Source organism: Larimichthys crocea, chromosome XXI (assembly GCF_000972845.2).
Source record: "Larimichthys crocea isolate SSNF chromosome XXI, L_crocea_2.0, whole genome shotgun sequence".
Lineage (NCBI taxonomy): Eukaryota > Metazoa > Chordata > Actinopteri > Sciaenidae > Larimichthys > Larimichthys crocea.
Window position 1 is genome coordinate 19,822,555 of NC_040031.1, and position 26,192 is coordinate 19,848,746.

The following is a 26,192-nucleotide window of genomic DNA, read 5'->3' on the forward strand; positions in this document are numbered from 1 at the left end:
CTGAATCTTGGCCACATTTTGGCCTCTTCTCTTCAACTAATAATTAACTACATGTTGAAACGATTCTCACAAGGATTTTTCTATGAAAACATTGCCTGTGTCCAAAACAACTGTTCATTTATTGTGTACAGAATAGTATTTTGCAATATCTTAGAAGTATATTAGTTAGTGTGTTCTTTATTTGGAAAGCAAGTGAGAAACATAAAAGCAAAAAATTTATTACTGTGACAATTATACTGATGCACTAATTATGCCCTCTAACTGATATTTTAAGAGAAAAAAGAAATATAATTTGTTAGTAAGGGGTGCTAATCAATACAAATCTATAAAATGTTCTCATGTGATATATATGGAGCAGTAAGACGTTAAACTATTCTCACTAGCATTATTATTTTAACGACAAGAAAAGCACATCCAACAACATTAGTCACACAGGAGTGATGGTGACTTACTCTGTGGTCACACTTCATAGTATTTTAATCATCAGAATTTCATGTGATGCTGCAAGTTTCAATGCTGTGCGATGATCAAATAAGCATATGCTGGAAAACTAAAATGCCATTTTCTAACTGAAGTTGAGCTGATATTGTAGTATGGGTTTTTGACAATGACGATGAAAAAAATTGACGCACTGATGCATAAATGATCAAAACGGCAGTTCTACAATTTGTGGCCAACAGCAGATCCAGATGACACACAAACACACACAACTGACAGAGTTTTATTGAAATACATTTCCCTCTGCTGCCTGTTCCACTCATTTCACCTACATGCTCATGGTTTCATCGCCTGGTATTTCCCACCTTGCCATTCTTCGCCTGTCCACTAGTAGTCCTCACTGAGTTCCTGCTTCCACACCTGTTCCCCATTACTTCACCTTCACTAGTTACTAATATACAGTAAACAGCAACCAGCACAGCCAGTATTCACACTCTGCCAGATTGTCTAGGTTACTCAATACTTACCAAGCCAGTCTTTGTCCTATTCTGCCTCTCTGAATCTGTGTTTGTGACCACCTGCCTGTGCCAGTATTGCCTCTTTGCTTGTTTGCCAGCTTGCCTTTTTGTTGCTGTTTATCAGCCCACCAATCCAAAAAGGAAAGACTGATTTTACTGAACCAACCCCCTGCATCTGTTCATACACAGTCAGTAAGACACAATTGTCTGCTACACATATTCCTGATACAGATTGCATTTCTAATCCCACACCTTTGAACTTGAGTTTTTGATTTAAAGTCCATCATGTCCACAGTAAAACAGTTGGTGCTCGACGAAAGAAGAAACATCAATCAGATGCCATGTTGTGCTCCATTCTAATTCCTCTGTTTGACTCGGACAGGAAACGATGTATTTCACACATGAAGTAAATTATAGTGCTACCTGCTGAGTATTTTCACTGGTGGTGAAAAACAGAATCGGGGTGACACACATGACTGAAAATAAGTGAAACCACACTGACCACCTGTTCATTTTAATATGATAGCAGCACCAACCAGATCTGGTTCACCGTTCATGTCTGTGTGACATCTGCCATGCTGCTTTGTGTTACTAGCACACACACTGTCATTATGCAAAACTCTTCAGGCTCTACATGACCTTAAGAGAGATCTTAGATTACACACGAATGAACCAACAAACACATCCGGCCAAGCTGTTACGGAGGTATTTTATCAAGCATCCCTGCAGCCGCTGTAACCACTTGGCCACCATGTTATCCAGGCTATGAATTATCAAAGTTTTGAGTACTGCATGTGTGTCATTTACTTCGTTTAGAGGATTGCACACAGCATAAACTCTTCAGCTGTCAGGATGACAGAGTGCACAGCTGTTTGGTCTTACCTTAGTGTGGAGCTTAGACAGCTGCTTTTCATCCAGGTGAGTCTGGGTGTAGACACGTCTTTTATAGCGGAACTGAAACACAACAAGAATATTCATAAGGGGCTCAGCTTTCTATGTGTTTGTGTAACAAAAAAGCTACGGACGACATAAACAAACAATACAGTTTTGTTTTTTTACATTTGCATGCACATGTTTTTAGTTCACTTTTTTTTTTAAACTGCTCAGGCACTTTTCTTCGACATACAGCTCAGCACAACAGTTAATCTCACATCCAGAATGCACTAATGCAACCAGAACACTTCATACACATCTCAACTCTTGTAATAATAATTTGATAATTTGAGACTTTTTCCAATACCACCTGTTTAAAACAATACAAGCTCTGTTAATTACACGTTCAATAGTATCTAAAAGTTATTAGGAAAAAAACAACTGATCTACAATCAGATCCACGATCGATCAACTAGTGGACAATCTCCCCCTTGCTCTCCTCCTCCTGTGCGGTCCACTGACAATCACACAGCTCTGTTGTAGAGACACTGGTATTGTAAAAGCCTTACTAGTAACAAAACACTGACAGCATTTGTTTCCTAACAGTAACACTTATCTCACTCTACTCTACCCAACTCATTGTGCAATGACCTACAAAAACAACACAAAGCATTAAATTATGCATGACTAATCTCTTTGAAGTATCTTTAACTTCCAGTGTTTATCTATTTGAGTTGGCATAAACTAAGATATAAGATGCAAAAATAAGGACACTTCTTTAATACATGAATATTTGCTATTCCATATCAAATGTCTGCAAATGAATCATAAATGCTGCAACTGATTCATTAAGCTTTTTTTTTTTTTCATTTGCATGAAATGGAAAAAAAAAATAGTTCTAGTGATGCTTTACTAAACTACACAAATCCACAATAAATCATGTCTCCTGTATTTGGCCACAAGTTCTCATCAACATCACATGCCTGACACTCTCTGCAAATACTGTATGTCCTGTCCAGGTGTTCACCTCCACGAGGAAACAAATTGCTCTATTGGGGTTAAGGAATGGAGACTAAGGTGAAAGGAAAAGTACAAGTGGTAAGAATGCTTAAAGATTTGTGATTATTAACATCTCTCTGGATATAGTCAATCATTCTCTTGTTGTAGTAAGACTGTAGGGAATAGTCACATTTAACTGTCGCTGACATTATTTCTCTTGGCCAGCATCACAGAATTTTTGTACAGTGGTGCTTCACAAGCAGTCGTTGGTCTAGACTGCAAGTTAACTAAGTGATAACTTATCACAGATCGTTAGTGTAGTTTGTGTGCTTCAGATGGGGTTAAAAGGCTGGTGGATTGGGTGCAGTTACAAGAGGTATTTCTCTAATAAAGAAACAAGACAGAGCGGCTGGTTCCCTGGCTGCTTAGACATAAATCTGATTGGTTCTTTCTTCTTTTGCTGAAATCATTGTGATTTTTGTTTGTTTTATTTTGACTTTTTCAGGTCTTCATTATTTTGTAGCCAGCCAACCATGGCCGGAACTATCCGGTTATGCTTTGAACATAAATTCAACAGTTCCTGCAATAGTATGTAAACGTGCAAATGTTGGTGTTGAGTGAGTGTGAGTCAGAAAACTGTTGAACCGTTGAATGCATTTTGTGTGAAAAGAAATAAAAGTGATCAATGATCATTTTTCATTTCTTTCACACGTCATATCAATTAATGTGGACCATCCACATTGATTGATATCTGATGTGCTGACTGGGTGAAGAGTTTTGAGCATGTGAACTCAGTAGAGAATTGTAAAAAAACTAGAACAGTGTTAATTCCAAAGTCATAAAAATTTATTAGCCACAAGGTATCAGCTCCACAGACCAAACTATGTCAAAAACTTTTAATTGAATAATGGCTTGTCCTAAGGAAGAGAGAGCGAGACAAAGAGAGAGACAAGAGTGACAGAAACAGAAATTCTGACTGATTTAAAAACTGAATATCTCCCTATTGCTCCTGTCATATATTTTCCAGTGCTCCTGCTTGTCATCTTTTCCACATATTGCATCTTCCTTGAAAACATATCTACTGCTCCTTGAAGCTACAGAATAAAACATAGTTTGCAAAACAATAAAACATTTTTGTTGCAATTTCGTGAATGTGCAGGAGGAACACTGCATGTGTTCGACAAATTAAAAAAGACTTAGTGAAAATTGTTTCTACACCTGGAAATATCAACTCTAAGTCAAGATAATGAGATGAACTAGGCTGACTGGATTATAGCGATCCCGACAACACAGAATTCTGTATAAGAAACGAGCAGAAAAAATATAGTGATACAAATGATGCAATATAAAATCACAACATCAACCTTAAGCTGTGTGAGCAGGGAAAACTTATTTCAGAGTTGGAGCCTGTGTGTTCTTTCATTTCAATGAGCTGCATTTACACACAAACTGAATTGAACCACGTTTGGCTATAAGCAGAACCAGAAACAAAGTTTCTAAAGGACTTTTATAATGATGGTTACACTTGATGTAATTGTGCTTTCACTACTGCAAAATCATCTGGCATGGATTCTGTACTCTGCAGATCTGGTCTCTTACCATTTCACAACCTGTCACAAGCCACATCATTCATTAGGTCTGTTGCAAAGCTGTTTGTTTAATAGACAGGTTTCACTGAACACTGACAGCCTGTAATAGCTTTAAAAACTTCCACTGCCCAGGACTTGCAATGCGTAATTCACTTCTGTCTGTGTGTGTGTGTATGTGTGATTTTGTGTGTGTGTGTGTGTGTGTGTGTGTGTGTGTGTGTGCGCGCGTGTGGGTGCGCACCTGCTTGCAAGCATTCATGTGTGTGTAAGTCTGTTTCTCCACTGATGTGTGGTGTTCTCCAACAGAGTAAATCCACGACAGAGCAGAGGGGTTTTGAGCTGCAAATCCAAACCTGTCAATCATCTCTACACACCACAGACCTCAGGGAATAACTGCTGGTCAATCAATGACACACACTGCTTCAACAGAGCAGAGGCACACGCAAACTGATCGAAGACCACACGTATTGAGCTACATTGTAAGCTTCTGCAAGTTAGAGACAAAACAAATAAAACGAGTACAGTTCATAATTGATAAGAAATGTATGTGACAAAAAGTAAGCAATAAAATTCCATAATAACAAAAATCACATGACAACACACATTAAACAAGCTTTTTCCCTGATACACACCCATGCAAAAAACACATCCTTCTTTAAACCTCACATATAATGTTATTTTAATAGTATATGTCAGTGCCGGTCTGCTGACATAATTGGTATGTTACTCATTTGAAATATATACGACTTCCCAACCGCAGATGCCTTTTAAAACTGGTTTTCCACTTATATTAATTTATAGGCTGAGACATTAGGCCCTGTTATACTTCCCAGATCAATTGGCTGCTGCTCATTAGTAATCAACAGTATTTGCTTACTAGTGGATCTTAACCTCTCTAAAATGGCAACTGTGCAGCCGTTCAAGAGGCTTCCTTCCTTCCACTGTCAGTCAGCAGTTGGTATGAAACTGTGCTATAAAGTTCAATTTCCAGCCATGCTGGATTAAATTTAGACTTCCTTCCTTCCATATTGTTTTAGTTTTCAGTAACAGGCCCATCAAGGTGAGGAAAAAAGGAGAGGGAGAGACAGTGCAGGGTCAGAATTAAAAACAAAAACAAAAAGCTGATTTCTGATTCTAGGCGAATGAATTATGACTTGATAAACAAGACTTTGGTCAAATTATAAGAGGGTGATATGTGGTTAATTTGAATTTCAGGGACCTCTAAAGCACCTTGTTTAAAAAGGAGGTATTCTCAAGGTATTCAAGTACTTGACTGACATGTACACATACAGTAATGGGGAAATCCTTAATGGAAGGTTTTACTCTCATCTCCCCACAGCTCCTTTTTTCCCGTTGTTATTTTCAGCTCATTCAGTTAACATACAGCATTGTTGAATCAAGGACTCTCAATTTATTTCTTCAAAGAAGAAGGGCACAGCATCTACCAGTCAAATGGCATCTTACAACATCAGACTTGTGGCTTTGAGTACCACTCACTGACATTAACCATAAGTGTTCCAGTATAGTACAGAGTTGCAAATTGACTGGATGCCTACCAGCAGAAGGCTATGTGCCCTATTAAGACTTTCTACACTGTTATTTATATTTGTACATTTCATACCATCTAGTAATCATCTAGAAGAATGACTTAAACCCATTTGATGTCTAACTCCAAAGAAGATGACAATGTGAAAGGCTGTTGCACATATTCTGATTCACTCTCTGCACAGTCCACTTGAGCCTTTCGTGTGTCTATATCAAGTACGTATTAGCATTCCTTCATTTTATGGCAAATCATCAAACTTGATAAAATCCCAGGAAGATCCTCCAGCCTGAAAGTTTTCAAAGGTCTACTTTTGTTGACGAACTGCCGCAAAGAGCTCAACTCTACGGTGGAACAGTAAATCAAATCTGAAAAAACTAACAAGAGCCACGATAAGAGGGTGAGAGAGAGAGAAAAATGATTTTGGCTATATCAAGTTTTGTACCACCAAAGAAAACACTGTTTTTATTAAAGATATATATTACAATTTCCAAAGCAAGCTGGGACTATCGTAAGTAATAATGTAGTTAATAATAGCAGTATCTCCCGATACATCAGGGATGGACATTAAACTGAGTCTCAAGGGGGAAAGTAAATCTTTATTATGTTCTCCATCTCTTGACACATTGTAAAACTGCTGAAAATAAAGAAGGCCAGTCAGAAAATCACCTGGCATCTTTACACCACTGGCTATATAAGTGACAAATCTTCATACGCCTTTGTTTCTATCAGATCAAAAAACTATGACGGACAAGCACAACAATTATCTCAGAGAGATGACAGCCGCTGCAGACAACATGCTGTCATTGAGTGTGATATTATTGCTGCTGGTTTGACTGACACATCATGACAGAAAAGAGACACACGGCGTGCACAATGATACACGTACCCACACGCTCTGTGAGGCTGCATGTGTATGGCTGTGATATTCATTCACACATACAGTGCGTTGACAAATTTAAAAAGACTACAGCAGACACTCTTCATTAACAATAGCTCATAGGTTGATTGACAAACAACAAGAGGCAAATGTGTTTACTCTATGTGAAGAAAATATCCTGTGGCAGCACTACAGTGGCCCTTAAAGGTCAATTAGAAATGATTGAGTTAAATATTGGGGGGCTGCATATACCCTAACCCTCCACGAAGTTCACTCCTATATTATTTGTATAAAAGTTTAGGCTGGATTAATAAACGCAGGTAACAAGTAAATGGCACCAGGTTCCAGTCTGTCCACTGCATTGCTAGTACCAGTAAAGTGCATTGTTATTCACAACGTAGTGTTACAGCAGATCTTTAAGAGTGTAAAAAGGATATTTCCTCCACCTGGTCACAGGTGGCTTGAGGTTTTGTAAAGCAGTGCAGTAGGTGTTTTCTTCGGCCGACTTGAGCTGGAGCTTACGGCTCAGTGTTAAGTTAATACTAGCCTTTTAGTATTCCTGAAATACACCTATATTTTGCAAAGCTAATCAAAATACAAACTTCAAAATACGCCCTAATGCTTGCCTTTTTTCGACCTCCAGTGTTTACAAGCAGTACTCCATCCAATTCAGATTCATAACAGATAAAAACAGCAACTCCTATGTGAACTTATTCTGCCCCCACTCCCAAAATTATTATGTGGTTGATTGATTGGGCACATACAGAGCAAATATGTATGGTGGGGTGGTGTGTATACTGCCCCTCTCTCTTTCCCCCACTTGCTCGCTCCTGCTTACACTCCTTAAAGCCTCATACATACACATGATTCATACCTACCTCCAGGTAAGGTACAGGAGCAATGGACGGGAAGGGGTATTCCCTTAGCTGTCTCTCCTCATCCAGAAACTTGCCAGCCTTGCCGTTGTAAGCCGGCTGGAATAGGCCATAGTTGAGTACATCCTTCAGGCTCTGGTTGAGATTACACAGGATCCTTTGCTTGGACAGCCAGATAGGTGCATCCACATTGAATTTCATACATTTCTGCAGAGACAAGAGCAAAAGAGGGGAGAAGGTTAAGCACATGTCATTTTTCTAAATATCACATATTGCACTTCAGTTAACTAAAACTAAGAGATTGAAGAGTGATATTTTACTGATTCGCATAAATATAACATTTGCGTGCTGAGAAAGTGCTAGAATAATAAACAGGACCTCTTTCATCAGAGAGGCGTTTATTGAACTTCCAATGTCGTGCCCGGAGGTGAAGGTAGGCCTTTCATTATAATAAGCAATTCACACAGATATGGTAGCATTTCACAGTTGTCCATTACTTTTCACAAAAGGTCATCCAAAAAGCCAGCGCTAGTTACCATAATAAAGTAAACAAAACCACAATATAAGCAAAAGCTCTTACAGAAACACTCTTCTCACACCTATTTTTCAGCAGCATAAATTTGAGTCTACATGTGAGTGTGCATTATTTATGCTCTGAAAATTAAGCTGAGCAGTATGTAACTGCTACACCAATAGCTGCAGTAGCTCTGTCTCCAGGCAAAAATGAAACACTTCACAGGTATGGAGGCTTGTGCAAAAAATATCAAAAACAGAATCCATTCAGTTAACTTCCACGCTCTAATAAACAACTGTAAGTAACTGTAACTTTAAGATATGAACTTAGTGGTACTATCTTTTACATTAATCACTGTTATTAATCCTTTCATTAAAGGTTGGTTAACAGTTCAGTAAGCCTGACACGGTGGGTATATCTTGCTAAATTAGAAACACTTGAAATAAATTACTATGCTGTGTTCCAGTCTGATCAGAGTGTAAAGGACTATGGTTATTGTGGCTAGGCAGAGCACTTCCCTCTAGTTACCACGTTGTGGAGCCTGAGCTACAGATGGTAGAGTTGGAGAGAGAGAGACAGAGAGTGAGAGGGAGTGTGCAAAACCAACCAGTAATAAATCAATCAACGCTGCCTGCATTATCGATTTGGAACCTCGACTCTATCCTGTTCAGCGCCACTACGTTTTTGACATACAGACACAGCTGTTGAGAAATCACACACCTTCTCACACCAATACAACACAACTGCTGTAACGACGTTGTGCAGATGCCAAGATGCAGGTAAATGCAGAACATTCATGTGAAAATCCTTACAGAACAAAAAACATGACTCAACAATTGTCTCTGTATGTTGCTCCAGGCTTGTACTTTTATCAAAGTAACACCTAGACAGGCTAAAGCAGACATAATGTTAGAGCGAGGGAGGAAGGAGCGAATGATCTCATGATAGAGGTGTTCAGCTCCGATCATCCAGATCTCTGTTTGTCAGAGTTAAACAGTCAAACATTGCAGGACATCAAATCTTTAAATACCCTGACAGCTATGTATAGTAATCAGGTGATGTCATTGGGATTGAACGAGCGTCTACGGATCATCTGCATCGATGTGATACATATGACAAGAGATGTTGTGGTGGCAATTGCAGAAAAAGGTTCTCAAAGTAACTCATAGAGAAGAAAACAGAAGGGTTTCATCAACTGCTAAGATCAGCACATTTGATCCACAAAACAAATGTCCTCTTGCTCAGTTATAGGGAAAACCAGTCAAGGGCAGGTCCGGAGATAGTATAATGCAGCATATTGTACTTAGTAGTATTAAACAATGCATGAGTCAGAAATATTATTGCTATCGAACAATCCCAGAAGTTGTTGTGATGTTTCTTTCCTAAATATTTCGAATTTCTTTAAAGGTTTTTTTTCTGTGGAATTAACACAGTGCAGCAGCAGTTGAACACAATTCAAAATGTCTGGTACACATACAGAAAAGGCTGAGCTTTTATTACAGATAAAAGTGCAGATTAGGGTCAACAGCTCCTATTACCTCTCGTAAAAGTCTTAAAAGGATAATGTCAAGAGGAGAATGAGAATGACTCCTGTTCAGCATGGTATTCATTAGATCAGTGGTGTCAACCTGAAGCAATCCAGGGGAAAGGAAACGATATGATCAATCTTAAAAAAGAGACAGATGATCACAAGTTTCCTCCTTCACACAAGTAGTGCATAATGATGTTTTATAGAACCAGCAAGTCATCTAAACATCCAGTGATTGGTTGACAAGTATCTGATTAGGCTAAATCGGTTCTCAAGTGGTTGTTTCCAGACTTCAATCTGTGAAAAAAAAACTCATCTTTTGAGATGCAGTCTGGCTGCGTAAGGCCATCAAATCCAGCCGTTACTAAAAATGCATCTCTCTCAAGCCTGGAAAAAGCCTGTGCTTATTTACTGTACACCATCAACACTTTTCTTTCTTACGTTCTGTTGGGAGGCCTCTATCTGAGTTGATCTGGTTGCAGTGGAAATTCTACTAAATTGACAATATATTGCAGACAACTGCTGCACTCTTATTGCCTATAGCTACTTCAGTTTTTAAATTGGAAAAAAAAAGGTTGTTGTAACAAGCAACTCAGAAATATAAAATTTGTGGTTAATGACTCCGTGGGTAACAACATCTCCAAACGCCAACCTTCCACTGTCTATTTTTCGAATGTATTGTTGCTATCTACTTGAAATCCTGGGGGCAACATGAGGTGGGATGTCCCCCACCAGTGTAAAAAAAACTAACAACAAATACAGCTTTGAAAAGCTGCAACTTCACTTTGAGATACGTTGTCTTTTTCATTAAACTGACGACTGAAGAGAACGAAGGCTTAGGATTAAGAGGACCTCTTGGGGCATTTTCGAAAAACAGGGAGATCTTACCATCTATAAACAACCACATGGCAATGAATGAATAAAGTGGAATCACAAACACAGACACAAACAAATGTTCATATCCGTAAAGACTCTGCATTCAAATGTCATTATGACGCTTAATGGGATAGGGGTTTGATTATCCTGCATTGCCTAATGAATGTCTTTTCTATTGTCCATGTGCATGCAGATTTCATTTATTTGTCTATGTGATTGATTTCATTAAAAGGCAGAAATGGTAGGACTAATAAAATGCAGAGACAAAACTAATCTCTCTCAATTATCACTTATAACCCACTAGAAGTATGTGGCTCCTCTGCATGTATTTTCCTATTTCGCTGTGTTTGAAACGTTTCTGGGCTTCCACCTTTGGCCAGTTGGTGTGTAGCTCCAAGCCAATAACAGCATGCAGGATTCAAGGGTGACAAATCCAACTCATTCTGCCTTTAAGGCGTGATACATCGTTTAGGTAAGTGTTTGCTGAATATTTGATTCAGATGAGTGTGTTTTTTTAACAACAAGACATCCATCCTCAAGCAGAACTAATTTCTCACTGCTTTTGCCACAAGCGAATTACTAGAGGTCAACCCTTAAAAAGCCATCGCAATATCTATAAAACGAGCTCAGTCATGGCAAAAATGTCCTTGTATGTTATTAGCCTCATGTAGGAGAAATTAAACTCAATCAAAAATAGTCAGAGCTAGCAAAGTCACTTTCAAGAGTGAGTAAGTAATTACTGAAAGGGAAAACTGATACATACTGTACATATAAAAAATAGTAGAGACTAACATTGAGATGAATATCACCCCCCCATTTAATACCAGAGTCTGAACAATGTTGTAACACACTACTGTACATAGAAATCATTTTTGGACCTTTATTTAACAGACAGACAGGACCAAGAGAGCGGGATGACATCCAACAAACTTCACTATCTGGAATTGAACTATTGACGGTTGCAATCATGCAGCATGCTGTGTAACAATTGGGCCACCAAGGTGTTCTGAGGTGTGACTGGCGTTATATTTGTACACTTTCAGAGTAAAACGGTTTGAAAGAAAACAAAACAAATTCTTGGCCCTGCATTGCCATAGGGATCCATTGCTGAGATACCAAAATTGTACTTCTACAACAAACCTACTAGGCCCAGATACATGTAAGTTACAATACAAGTTAGCCATTCAATGTCAAATAGAACGTACCTTTACTGTTCGTTGCATCATCAGTTTAGAAGGTAACTCAAAATAATAGAGGTACATCAAAGAGCTCTTTTCAAGCAAAGGAAAGTGATTTCTTCCTGTTAGTCATTTATTTATCCATTTGTTTTATATTTCTTGACTAATCAAATACATTTCTGAATGCTCTTAATGTCATCTTTCAATGTCAATACATAAAACAAGAAATTGCGTACTACCTGAGTACTGGTGTCTTCTCTCATTGTACACACTACAGCACATGCATGCTCAGCATTTTCGAGCTGTGCCAGACTCTATAGGGTGACTTTCCATTTTTCTTATCAGCCACGTTTGAAGTTTGTATCTGAATAACCTTGATGTTAGTTCTCAAGGTGGCAGCACAAGATGTATGTGATTTATGAAATTATGGATCCTTCAGTCTGTGTGTGCAGCTTGTTCTGGTTCAATCTGTGCTTGACTGTGTCCCCTTATCCATAAGTGTGAAGACTATTAAGTTAGACTGTCGGTGACCTCGTCAACCTCCAAACAGTCAGAATAACTCAAAATACCTGTGTGAGTGTACAGGGTCTTTAGGCTGGAACTCTTTCCAACACCCTCCTGGAAACTTTAGTCTACAACTGCAGCCTCATCTTACACTAGAATTGTATTAAATGTAGAGCAGCACAAATGACAGATTCTATATTTCTTTTTTTCTGTGAATGTAACTCATTTTCTTTTGCACAGGTATGATGAACAGTCCCATTACCCATCACCTCCTGCAACATTATCCCACATCCAACTTTAATATGATGCATAAAATTGGCACATAATGTTCTCTCTAAAAATACAGTCGTACAAGGTTTAGATAGTCAGTAGAGTCTTCTCTATCATCTATCCTAAGGACAGCGTAAGCCTTGTTTCTGGTTTTGTAGTTTGAAAATCAGGGCACCTGAAGCTGTATAGCTGAGCTGTATTCAAGACCACACTAGATACATTTAAAGGATACATGTAGGATCAGGCCCGGTTCTTGCTATTGGCAATGTGGGCGACCGCCCAGGGCGCAATCTATGTGAGGGTGCACGAGCGCCCTGAAAAAAAAAAAAAGAAAACTCGCCAGTTTTCTATACCGCTCATTTCCACGTCAAGTTAGTGGAGTGGGCGCCCTCATTGTCACGTCAACTTACTGCTGAGAGTCATAAGTTGTGTGTGTGTCAGAAGAGGCAAGGTGGAGGGGGGCGATAGATAGACTGATCCCAGGCGGCAGGCCACAAAACACAAACTGCTTCAAATAAATTGTATTTCATTCCTAGAATTAACATAGACCCATATACCTGCATGTAATTAATTGGGTTATGTGAAAAATGAAAAAAAAAAATTTAATCTGTTCAGTCATCTACGTGACCTCACGTGACTCCGGTTGATTGACGGGCGAACCAACAGTGTTGGCAAAGTAGTGGGTGTAGTTAGGACCGCGTCTGTGTAGGATACATTTCAAATTTGTCTGGATTTCCACTGGTATATCTGCTTTCTCCCCCTCTCTGTCTGTGTTCCAAGTCTTGCAGGACTCTCTGACTAAAAGAGTATGAACAATGTGTACCAAAGTGTACCAACAATGTCAGACTAACCAGCTGAACTTCATAACGAACACACTGGTACAATCAAGCTAACTGTCCCTCACATAATTCCCCAAAGTCTTATTTACACAAAGGCCAGTTGGCTAATTAACATGCTCTTAATCAACACAATTCTCATCACATCTGCATACTGGCTGTTTTAAACTGATTGTGTATGTTATTCTCTGCAACACTACCGCAGGTTTTGTTTGACAAGTTTATTAGTTATTATTTATTCAGTGTGTAACTGTTAATTGATCGATTAATTCAGTGTGTATGTCATCCCTTTTCCCTGTTTTTCATAGTAAAAGATTTGTCAGGCTGTTTGCATTTCCTAAATTATTTGTTTGCGCTTTTACGGCCTTCATTTGATCGGACAGCTGCAGAGAGACGGAAAGGTGAACAGAGAGAGGGGATGACATAAAGCAAAGAGCCACAGGCTGAAATCGAACCTGGGGTGCTGCAGAAAGGGTTTTGTGTATAGGACGTACTTTCCACAGGTGAGCTACCAGGGGATCCCAGACAGATTGCATTTTTAAGTCTTTTTTGGGGAGCATCTTCACAACCTCACAACAAACAAATGTGACTGTTTCTGGGTCACTTGTCATGATTCTACCTCATTGATCACCATGATCTTAATGTTGCAACAGGTATCACAAATTGCAGCAGCATTTTGGGCTCTTGCACCCACTTCTACTCACTAATTCAATTTGAGCATGCAGCTAGTGTCACATAAAGTCTGCAAGGAATTAGCCCGTGCTGTTCTTCAATCAACTCTGAGACATTATTTTATTCGTCTTTCATTCACATGATTAAATGTTATCAATATTTAGAACAACAAACCAAAGCAAAATGTAGTCATAAATCTTTTTTTACGATTAATGGTTAATGAATTTGAGCCAAAATAAACAACATAAACCTGGACAGGCAGTCCACTGTTTAAGCCAAGAGTGACAAATAATGAGAATCTGCTGAAGATTTAAGGACATTAATGAACATTGTTTTGCTTTCCCAATGGGAAAATTGACAGCATAAATTCCCATGTTAACTGAATGAATGAATAAATCTGTCTCCGCATGTGAACTGTATGACCGTTGTTGAGAGGGGTTCTGGAAATGTAAACCCCTCTTTTCAGAGGCAGTGTTTGAGTCGCTGTGGTTGTTGACAGCTTTCTTTTTACGAAAACTTTCTGTATTTCTCAGTGTCAAATGAGTCAATACTTTGATAATTTGCACATTATGTTTGGCTGGCACAGCCAATGTGCTCATAATCCAATAAAAACAAAATGAAGACTGCAGTTTTTGAGCTTAATAGTGCTTGTTATGGTGGGGGAAGTTGTTAATAAAGAGAAAATTTGAGCTCAGCTGACCCACCACAGGTAATTGAAGGGTCTCTCTGTTGTCTCTGTATTCTCCATTTTCTTTTTGTTGCTGTCCTCCACACACACACACACACACACACACACACACACACACACACACACACACTGAATGAATGGACAGGTCATTCGCTGTTTTGCTGTGGTTTCTTGGTGTCATTGAAAACAAGGGTCTTCCCTCAAAGTGTCCCAGAGGTCTAAATAAAGGCTGTGAATGAATCTCTCCTTCTGCCCAGTCAAGCCTCTAAACTGCAATGCAGAGCCAGCCAGAGTGGATATAAAATTCAAAGCATGAAAGAGAAAGACAGAGCGTGAGTGCAGCAGAAAGAAGACGAACAAACTTTGCGACTAAATCAGAGAGAGAGAGGGAAAGGGAGAGAGATCACGATAAAAATGGGGTGAAAATGCCTTCAACACTAGAAAAATAGTGAGCAATTATTAAGAATATGTCTTCCAATTTATCAAAGGGTTCTGTTTTGACGGTATAATCACAACAACCTTTGCAAAGCATTAGGTGGTAGAGAATATGAGATGGAAATGTATTGTCATTGGAATTTCTTTCCACAAAATAAGTCCCCCTTTTCCATTTCTTAGAGACTTTGGTGGGCTTTAATATTAGAAGACTTGAGCAGACAAGAGTGATAACTTCCCTCATATTCTACGTACAGATTTATTTCTAATGCAGTATTTCCACACTGCTTGAAAAAGACAAACCAGGTTCCAGCCAGCAGGCGCCATAGCAGCATCCTTAATCTGTTTGACCTGAATGGAACACAACCTTGGTGTCATTGGAAACACCTGTGTTTACCCTATGAGCTCATGTCAAAAAGTTCATGCTACAGTAGTATTATCATAAAAGTAGGGCATTTAATTAGAAGCTTGCAATGGTAATTTCATCATCTCAAACAATTTATTGAAACGGTCAAGCGGTGGATATACCCCACCAAAAAATGTCAATGTCTCAGTAACTTGTCATGTGTCCTTGAGCATCAATTGCAGCTTGACAACGGCGTCCCATGCTGTTCACAAGCCGACTCATTGCAACCTGCTGTCATTGAACCACATTTAGCGGTCGATTCATTGATCAGACACTTGTGACTTTTGCGGTTAATCACTTAACTAGAGAACAGCATGTTATGCAATAAGTACGGAAACATTGGACACGTTGGACATGCACATCCAGAAGTTTAGAGAAGGTCAAATTATTATTATATTATAATAATTTTGCACTTCGTCCGAAAGCCAGATATCCCTAACTTTTTGTGAGTAGTGTAGCTACCACCTACTCCATTGTTTCCAATATATACCTGACAGCAGATGAGACGGCAGAAATGTAAAGATGAGTGAGCTGGTGCTGCTCTTGTGACAGTTATTTTTTTCACTTTCACCTGAGGTAATCATGGTTTAATTGTTTCATCTTTTGGTCATGTGACACAGCAACTACTGAAAATACACCAAGGTAAACTCGCTAACTCACTGGTGTAAATAATAACCTCAAAGCCTTTGGAGATGTGTTGAACTTGTTCAAATGCAAAAATGATAAAGTTGGGCATCTCATGAAACATCCACAAAAATAGTGAGTGCAAAAGAATGTTCAAAACTATTTGAAAATCTAAATCAAAACCAGCTTATTTTGCTGTTTAAATCATTTATCTAGAGTTAGGCATAGATCAAATATTGAATGACATCTCTCTCTCATAAGTATGGGCACAAAAGCTAAAGCATGTAGTGATGTGGACAGTGTACACTATATTTAGTATATTTTCACAGCTATACTTTGCCATCAGACAGCCTTTTCTGACGGTGAACTAAAGCCATTATCTCTGCTCGCTTCAAAGCCAGAGTAGATTCCTTTTACAAAAACAGTAATTTTACAGCGATATTTTCTCATTCTGTGAATCGGGAAATAGGTGTAAGAATTTTTCCCTCTTGAGAGTTTGAGTTTATTTATTACACTAACAAGAAAACACATTGATTTATTACGGGTCCGACTGAGTGACAGCAGATATGCCAATAGGTAATATTTGTGATATTAATTAGCTTAATTTAGCTGTGACGGTGAAGTTAAGTCAAGTTAACACAACATTGCTTAGTGACAGTGTGCCTTAAAACACATTAAGTGCATGTGAGTAAATACACATGCATGTCTGGCAGACTGGATAAATCCTCACTGAACTGGTCAGTAAGTTTTTATTCTCCCTAGCATGCCATGTTCAACCATGTGTAACAACACTCTGCTACTATAATGGCCTGATATCGACCTGGTGTATGCAGAGCGTAGTGCAAGAAAAGAAGAAAACAAAAACATGTAATACTCCTGTAATACTAAAAGAGGTAGATGAAAAACTTAGTGCTTAGGAGCGCTCAAGGGTCTTTTTTACTTAAAGATATTAAAAGAATATGATACAGCATCTAGTCATGACACTTTTTCATGAGAAATGCTAAATCACGTTCTTCTGCCAAAGTGCATATGTTGGCTGTGTTCCAGTTTGTTTAAGGGTGCAACCAGTGTGGCCTGGTGTGTTTATCAATGTCCTTCCATGTCAAACTCATTCACACACTGGTTGAGATCAGAGACCCTGGGGTATAACATTCTTCTCTTCAGTCTCCCTCTCATCTTCACACTTGTTTATCAAAGGGCTAAGCCCTGATCTTTTGTCTGCTTAAATTAGAGACATAAGTGAAGGATGATTGGACAGGAGAGTAGGGGCTTGAGGGAAGAGATGAGAGACAAACTGGAGGTCACACTTGTGGAGCATGGTGGGACAATGAACAGAGGAAGCGTGAAGCAAGACAGAGAAGGCTGTGTGTTTTCAATTAATCAGAATATTAGATGGCCTGAAGCTAGAGATGGATCAGAGGACAGTGCAAAGTTAACTCGGTTTAGAGGTGTTAGTCTCTCTTTATGACTCTAAGAATCACAAACATAGGCTATATTCATTCTTATAATTCTACAGTCTGATGACAGAAAAACACAGTAGTTATAAGAAGGAATGAAAACCTGCTTTTTAAAGCAAGGGGTAACTCTTTGTGCCTACCTACCTAGTTTACTTTACAGGTATGCATCTAAGACAAGATGTGAGGGGCTAGACTAACACACAAAAAAGTTCTTCACTATTTGCTAATTGGGTCTGACCTGAGGTTGTGCTTGCACATTAATGAACACAGTTAGTATGCTAGATTCAGCTTTTAATGCCACAGAAATTAGACAGAATGTGTTAGACTCAGAGAGGCATTTAAACAGGTTGGGGTTATTGCTTGAGTGGTTTTATTTAAGAGGGGGAAAAATACAAGCCAGTGTGAACACAAGGTCAGGTAAGTGCATACAGGTCAACTAAGAGGAAAGAAACACAAACACACATTACATCATTCTACATCTGAATTCAAAACACGGCGCAAAAGTGCCTTACTAATTAAGATGTACTGTTTGTGTGTGTTTGTTCGGGATTATGCAAGCAGGGATGATGCATGCAGCAGGACATGACTGTAGTATCTCTAAAGGCACAGATGGCATCCACTCACAATAGAAAGAGACAGGGCATTGTTGTTGCCTTTTAGCAAGGAGTGATGCATCGATGGAGAAGAGAAAGGAGAGTAAAGCGTAATGGTGGAGTGAAGTAAAAGAACGAGAGAGGAGTGCTGAGATGATGGAGTGTAATGACTCTCACACAGCCCTGTCTCCATCTCCCAAGACCTCTGGCTGTCGCTGCCCAGATGACATATGCACTAATTAACAGTGCTGAGCCGCCTACTGGATATAGGAAGAGCTAAGAGTCCTAACCAATGCCCTAAAGGAGTAATGCAGATTACTAGTAGCTAACATGTGGTCGTTCCTTTGTAAAAATGAATCACGAGTTTAACAAGAAAGTTCAGCCACCGGATACTACTCTATAGTACATACTGTATGCACGCTCATTGTGCTACTATGGACAAGCTTGGTTTATCTGACCGGCAGATTAAATGGACTGCCTCTGTCTTCTCCCTGGCTCTCTGCTCTCAGGGTTTCCTTCTGTTTGGCCAGAGTCCAAGACAATAACAGGTGCATATGTTTCTCTGTCTCACTGTGAGGATCCTGTAGGAGCAGACTCAGTAACAGGGATATGAAGTAATACTGTTTCATCTTTCAGCCCTCCATATTTTATAGCACAGTTAAAGCAGCAATTTATAATAGATGAGTGCCAAGAGGTAGCACGTGTTAGTGCCGGGTGTGTGAAAGACTTGTATCTTTATAGCGCCCCTTTCTGAGTCTGTTCACCTCTGCTTCTCTGTCTCTTTCTGTCTGTGACATGTTCATCTTAATATGTTACTAACAAAATATAATAAACAAAGATGTTAAATAAACAACACTTTAAAAAGGAATCCGAATATAACTCCCCTTTATCTTCCACTATCCAAATATGTGTGTTCTAAAGTGATTCAGTAATCAAATGAATAATCTGCCTTTCACAAAATGGCCTCAGTGTCAGCTTTCAATAATTTACAGGTTCAGGCAGCAATCAATTAGACACAACTTTAGAAGGTTTAAACCAGGGAGAGCTCATCTTACACTCCTGTTAGAAGAGTGTAAGATGAGTGTAGCTGAAGACAAACACCTTGTGATATTAAACATGACATCAGTGGCATCGGGCTACATATTGCATTCAGGAGACGTGGCATGCAATTTCACATCAGACAGATATGTTGGCGGCAAATACACAAAAGAAAGAGAAAAATATTATAGATCACTAAAGCACTGATTAGTGCTCAATATATACTTCTCCTTTATTATGTTATGGTTTTATAATATTTAGTGCTATGACTAAAACCTTTGACGAACAAAGTGAATAGGGAGCATTTTTTAAGACTGACTGAGTTTTAGCTGAATTACCTTTTGTGTTTAGAGGTCCTGTGTGTGAGGTTGCAGGAATGGAATATAATATGCTTTTTTATTAGTGTACAATCACCTGAAAACAAGAATTGTTGTGTTTTTGTTACCTTAGAATTACCCTTTTATTATTTATAATCACTATGTTTCTACTGTAACAAACAAACTAAACAGTGGCTCTAGATTAGGCCATCATAGATTCTCATAGTTGGAGCAAGGGGGTTGCAATCAGCAACTATACCACTAAAGGTAACTTAATCCTACAAACTGATGCTTTAAAAGGAATAAACGCAACCATTGGTTTGTTGGGCATAAAAGAGAAAATGTCCTTAACCTTGAGGTTATGCTGATTAAATTTGTCACGACAACTATGTGTTATGAAGTAGGAAATCAGTCACTGTGTCACAAACTTTCTTACATGATGTGACAAATTAGAACAGAGAATGGAAATCAGTCACAGGTTGGGTCAGTGTAATTAAAAGTTACATCGTCCCACACTAAAGTTTGTTAGGTGTGCAGACACGGCCACTTATCTAAGTGTGGTGTGCCAATAATGTATAAGTATTTTCCTCCCTGTTTAGCCTTGTTAGCTATATGCTAAAGAGTTAAACGATGGATCACTGCCAGATCTTTCAATCTCACTTTTTCAGAGTGCTGAAAAGGCAAGACTTAAAAGTTTCTAGGTAGCCCGTATATCCCACATGGCTATATGTCGTTTCTTTCTTCTTTCTAGGTTTGGCTGACAATAACTGGTTCTGTGACAATGACAATTTAAAAGTTCTAATGCATGGTCTTATTCTCAGCAACAGTGACTTTGAATTAATCTAAAATGAATATAAATGACTATATAATTCAACATATTGAAACAAGTCTATGAATTTCAAATAAAATGTCCAAGTAAGCATCCTTCTTGCATCAGTGAAATATATATGTGTCATATCAAACAACCATGAAACATTGCTGTTACAAGAGACCTGGTCGTGAGGACACATCTGGCTACCGGACAAACTAATATAAACACAGTATGTCTCCATTTGTGGCTGTCACAGTCGGCATCCAAACACATTTCAATGATATAGTCTGACCCTTTTTGGTAATCACATACTACAGCTGAGCTCACGCTTAACAGTTAACACAATCTGTTTGATATGGGGCATTATCAATTAAATACCATGAACAAGACTTTCTCTTTAATCTTAAGCACTACTGGCTATAAAAAAAACTGTGGGTCTATACACAGTGGACTTCAATCTCCAAATCCCATTGCATAAAATGAACACATCACCCAAGGGTTTACAACTGAACTATTACAATCCCAGACCCCTGAGACAAAGTGGTGATGGGGGGATGGGAGAGCATTGATTCAATTAACTCGGATTAATGGGCTACCATCAAGATACAGACACCTTTAAAGACACACACTACACAGCGTTCACACAGAAAATGCTGAGGCTGGACTTTCGCTAATTATAGACAATGGTGCGTGATTCATGCTTTCCATTTGATACGAATAGTTGGGTTTAATTTGTGTTGAATTGGCATGTTGTCAAGTAGATCAGAAAGCAAAGGTGTGTGGGTAATCTGCTGAGCACTATAGCAGCAGTAGTACATGCAACTTAATCATAAAAAGCACCTTTAATGCATATTTTTATCGTATATGATAACGTATGACCAGATTATTATCTACAAAGACTGCTGCAATTCCACAAAACATATGGCAAAGATGGCCATACAGACCTTATTACTATTTCATAAACCACTGGCACCAGACACTAACTAAAAAAAAAAAAAACACACACAAAGTAAAGATTTGGCTAAATCATAAAAATAATAAAAATATATATATAAAAAACTGTCCATGTTCTTTGTCCGCAGGCAAATGTTGCATAATTATACAGCAGGTTGGTTCCAGGTCTACACAGAGTAGCATGAGTACTTCTTATGAGTCAGGCATCAGACCAGACAAGGCCAGGGGGTTATTTTCTATTATTTATTTCCTAGTTATAGATCAAAATTAACAGTACTTTCTTCAAGATGACTTTAAGTGTCTTTAATAAAAATACAAATAAATTTCCTGTTATCATGGAGAAATTCACAAAGTTACAAAGACTTCTTTAGACCTTCTCTGGCTTCATTGGGAAGGGGAGGAGAGTGAAGCAATTTGAGAAAGTGAGGAAAATAAAGGGAGGGGGATGGGAATTACTACGGAAAAAGAGTAATGGTCTGTATGTGTATTGAAGACCACAAAGAGAAACAGAGGAAGTGTATTAGTGAGACAGTGTGACAGGCAGAGTGGGAGCGATTATAGATGTGAAGTTCAAACAGCCTCAAATTGAGCAGTTTTAAATGCTGAGACTCTTGCTGAGAACCTTATCTCTCATCTGCAGAGAACCCTGGACCTGAATCTGTAAAGAGCTAGCAACGTGTTATCGCTGGTCAGTGGCCAGTGACAGCCACTTCACATTCAGCGTTTGGCCTTGTTTGTACTACACTGTCCCTCACTTGCACCAGGTTACCGCAAACCGAACTCTCCTTTCAAACCCTTGTCAATCTGAGGCGTTAAATCTGGTCGATTTCTACATGTTATCTGTACTACAGTCGTGACTGTTAATTTGTCTGCAACACCAGGGTGAGTGCTTTAACTCTAAATGAAAACTGTTTACTAAGGTATAGAAGCACAAAAGGAAAATTTGTTATATTAGTAAGAATGGAACAACTTAACATGCCAGTGTGTACACATAATGTACAGTTAAAAACATACAGTACTTACTACAAAGAAATTCTTCAGCAGCCTTCTTTCTCCATGCCAAATTCTCTGTCTACCTCAGTCTCTCTTACACACACTGCATTTTAAATGTATACTGTATTTTTTCTGCACCCCCCCCTCCCCCTGTGTAGGACCACAGCAGCACGACACAGAGGACTATCCTGCATCTTAACAACCACACCAGACAGGTGCAGCAACAATGTCTGCAGTCAGTAAACTCACTGTAAAGTTCTAATATATATTTACAGATTTTAAGAAGGGGAATGCCTTTGTTTCACCGGACAGGTTTATCCTTTCTTTTTTTTCACTTTAACGTGTGTTTCCTTAAATTTGCATATCATCAGCCAGTTACTCTCAGGGTGTGCCGAGAAGCAGTGCACCCTAGCTGGTTGCCAAGGAAACTTGCTGAAATTTCCAAACTGGTCAATACGGTCCATTGGCTAAAGCTTTTTGAGCATATAAATTTCTTCAACCACTATGACGACACAATGCCCACTACATCTGCCCCTTTGTGTAGCAATGCAATGGTTTATTTGATTGACTGCATTTTTAACAAATTCATTCCTTGTTCAAACTTTTCATTTTCCAAGCTAAACTTGCCCCAAAACAAGCATGCTAAATGAGAAAAGACCAAACCAGTTTGTAAAATGTAAACTAAAAACCAACCAAATAACTGATTCATTCAGATATTTTTCTTACAGACAAACAGGAAGACATTAAATTGACATTTTGATTCTCTGATATTTTTGAAAAATAATTTGCCATCTGTATTTATTGCTTTTCACCACTCATGTAGGTGTAAAGACTCATTTAATATTGTTTATTTATGGGAAATGTGGATTGATACTGTATTCACAGGGATTTAGGGCAAATGTTAGACGGCAGATGGGCTGCATGTTCTGGTCAGCATGGGAAAAACAAACAATTTGACAGAATGGCAGGATGGCAAAAAAACACACATGGTAATATGTTACTATGGTGATGTTGTATTGTTTATGAAATGTGTCTCTCATTTTATGTAGTTAATCGATTATTAGCATCTCTTTGCCCAGATCTCCCAAGTTTTCTAGAGGGAGCTATGTAACATTGTAAGTTTTGTTGCAGAGAATGACAAAAGGTTAAAATATTTTAACTTTGGACAGCAATGTATTACTGTTGACTGTTTTCTCTGCCATCCACTAAAATGTGTAGGACCACAGCAGCACGACACAGAGGACTATCCTGCATCTTAACAACCACACCAGACAGGTGCAGCAACAATGTCTGCAGTCAGTAAACACACTGTAAAGTTCTAATATATATTTACAGATTTTAGGAGGGGAATGCCTTTGTTTCACCGGACAGGTTTATCATTTCTTTTTTTCACTTATCCAGTTTGACGTCTACCATCTGCCTAAATCAGCATATATGCAGCATATAGCTCAGAATTTATGCTTTTTATTGATTAGGATTGTAAGTATTGTTTTAAACTGAAGATGGCCATCAACAATATGGGCTTCTGTCAAGAAGCCAAAAAGGCTCAGATAGAATTAACTGTCTTCTGCTGACATAGCTCAGAGTCATCTGGTACAGCTCTGGAATGACAAGATCAGTCGGGGTAAGGTTGGATTGTTTCTTCAAATGTAACTGCTGAAGGCATGTCTGAATTGAAGTCACGATACTGACACATCACCTGCCAATATCCCTTGTGTGCTTTTCAGTGAATTACTTGTCACTGTCAAGCTGCCTTTCCGACATGTCAGGTGCATCACTTTGTTGATGTCCAGCTTTTTGACCCTGGTTGTCTGTCCATCAGATGCTGTCTGGGTTCACTTTGAAATGCATTTCCACTAGATCCACTGGATCTTAAAAGTCCTCTTCTTTAATTCAACTAACTTTTTTGAAACTATTGATTGAAATGCATGACAGAAGGATGGTAAGGATTGCAGGGGCTAATTATCATTAGCATTTATCTCTTTATCGTCTGTCAAATTGTGGCATTTCCTGCCAGAAGCAGTAGTAATTCTTCATATCCACATTTTCAGTTGCGACAAAATTCATTTTAACATTAAGTTTTGGTTTGTCCAATGCTGTGTTTCGGGCCCTGGTCAGTGACATCCTCAGAGACATATTGAACAAGTATGCCTTAGTTTATTTTGATCCTCATCTTCTCCAATTCCTGTTAAATCCACATCCTTCACGTCCAGACCGTCCTCCAGCACCTCCTGGAGAACTCTTTGTTTGTCAAGGCAGAGAAAAGTGAATTTCATGTGGCCTCTGTCACGTTCATGATTGGCCAGGGAAATATACAGATGAACTCAGAGAAGGTGTCTGCAGTCACCACCTGGCCCAACCCGAAGAGCCTAAAACAGCTCCAGAGGTTCCTGAACTTAAACCTTATCCAAGGTTCCCTTCTAGTGGTCCCCTGCAGCACAGGTTCACTTCTGCTCCTATCTTCCAGGTTCTGGATCCTGATCGTCAGTTTCTGGTGGAAGTCAAGCATCAAAAGTGGGGGTTGCGCTGCTGTTGACCAAGAACTCCACTCCTGCATCTTCTTTTTTTGTTGTCTCCCTCATGCAGAGAGAAACTATGACACTGGCAACCACAGACTCTTGACAGTGAAGGTGGCCTTGGAGGAACGGCACCTTTGGCTCAAAGGGGACCAAGCCACCTTTTCTGATATGAACAGATCATAAGAATCTGGAGTATATTCACACAGTCAAGCAACTAATTTCCAGTTAAGCCAGATAGATGCTCTTCTTCACCCAGTTCAACTTCACTCTCTCCTATCGCCCTGGTTTCCGCAATGTCAAGCCTGATGCCCTGTCCAGTAGCTTCTAAGGTGGAGGGGGCCCATCTCTAGGAGTTGACAAGGCAGCACAGACACACTAGCAGCTAAAAGCAGCTCCTGTCCAGTGGTGCTGTAGAGTGACTCTGAGCAGCATTTTCTGCTATCCAAGCTTTCATCATACAGAAGTATGTGTGACTTCATATAAACTACATGGGTTTTTGATTGATATTTTGGTTGCAAGCATAGACTATAAATATGGCAGTCGTATTTGTGGATTGTCGATGGACCTGAGGCATGCTGAATAAAGCCTGGGTGCTCAAACAAACCACCTCTAAGAGCACCCATCTGTCAAAGAATGTTGTTTCTTCCACCCCTCATGCACACAAAATGACACATTTTGATTAAATATATAATATTTCTCTACATTCCTATCTGCTTCACTCAGACACTATGTGTGTTTATGCATGCATTAACAGCCATAGACACACAGTAGCACACACACACACCAAATATCGATTAAAATCTTCCTCTCCATTACAGTTGACAGGCAAGACTGAATATGTCAACGAGATCTACAGTTAATGTCAGTCAGCAGAGAGATATTAACGCTCGTTAAAACACACACACTCAACATAGCTGCCAGCAGACATTATAATATCTTGGAATGTACTAATAACTAGAAATAGTTATAAAGAAAACAATGTTATAGGTTTATATTATATGTTTCACATCAAGGATTTCCATAACACGTAACTAATTCCAACCTCTGATTAAATGATGTGCATCCATGTGGCCATGAAGTAATCAAGGAACAGTGGCCTTGGTTGGGAAGGAAAACATTATGTACATCATCTCTGGAAAACTGTAGCATTGTGTTATAACAACGTGCCAATCGATCGTTAGAGATAGCCTTGTCCCAAGGCTGAACATGTGATCACTATAATTTAAAACGGACTGATGACTAATTAGGTTGTTTGCGAAGCTTGCTG

General features: G+C 39.0%; 1 protein-coding gene across 3 annotated transcripts in view; it reads right to left on the minus strand.

Annotated features, from left to right (window-relative positions):
* shank3a (SH3 and multiple ankyrin repeat domains 3a) overlaps window positions 1-26,192 on the minus strand; it is a 189,164-nt gene that overhangs the window by 100,357 nt on the left and 62,615 nt on the right. For all 3 annotated transcript variants that reach the window (XM_027272637.1, XM_027272638.1, XM_027272636.1), the window contains 2 exons: window positions 7,719-7,922; window positions 1,839-1,910 (listed from right to left, as the gene is read on the minus strand). In XM_027272637.1, the coding sequence (XP_027128438.1) occupies window positions 1,839-1,910; window positions 7,719-7,922 (276 nt within the window). The remainder of the gene's footprint in view (window positions 1-1,838; window positions 1,911-7,718; window positions 7,923-26,192) is intronic.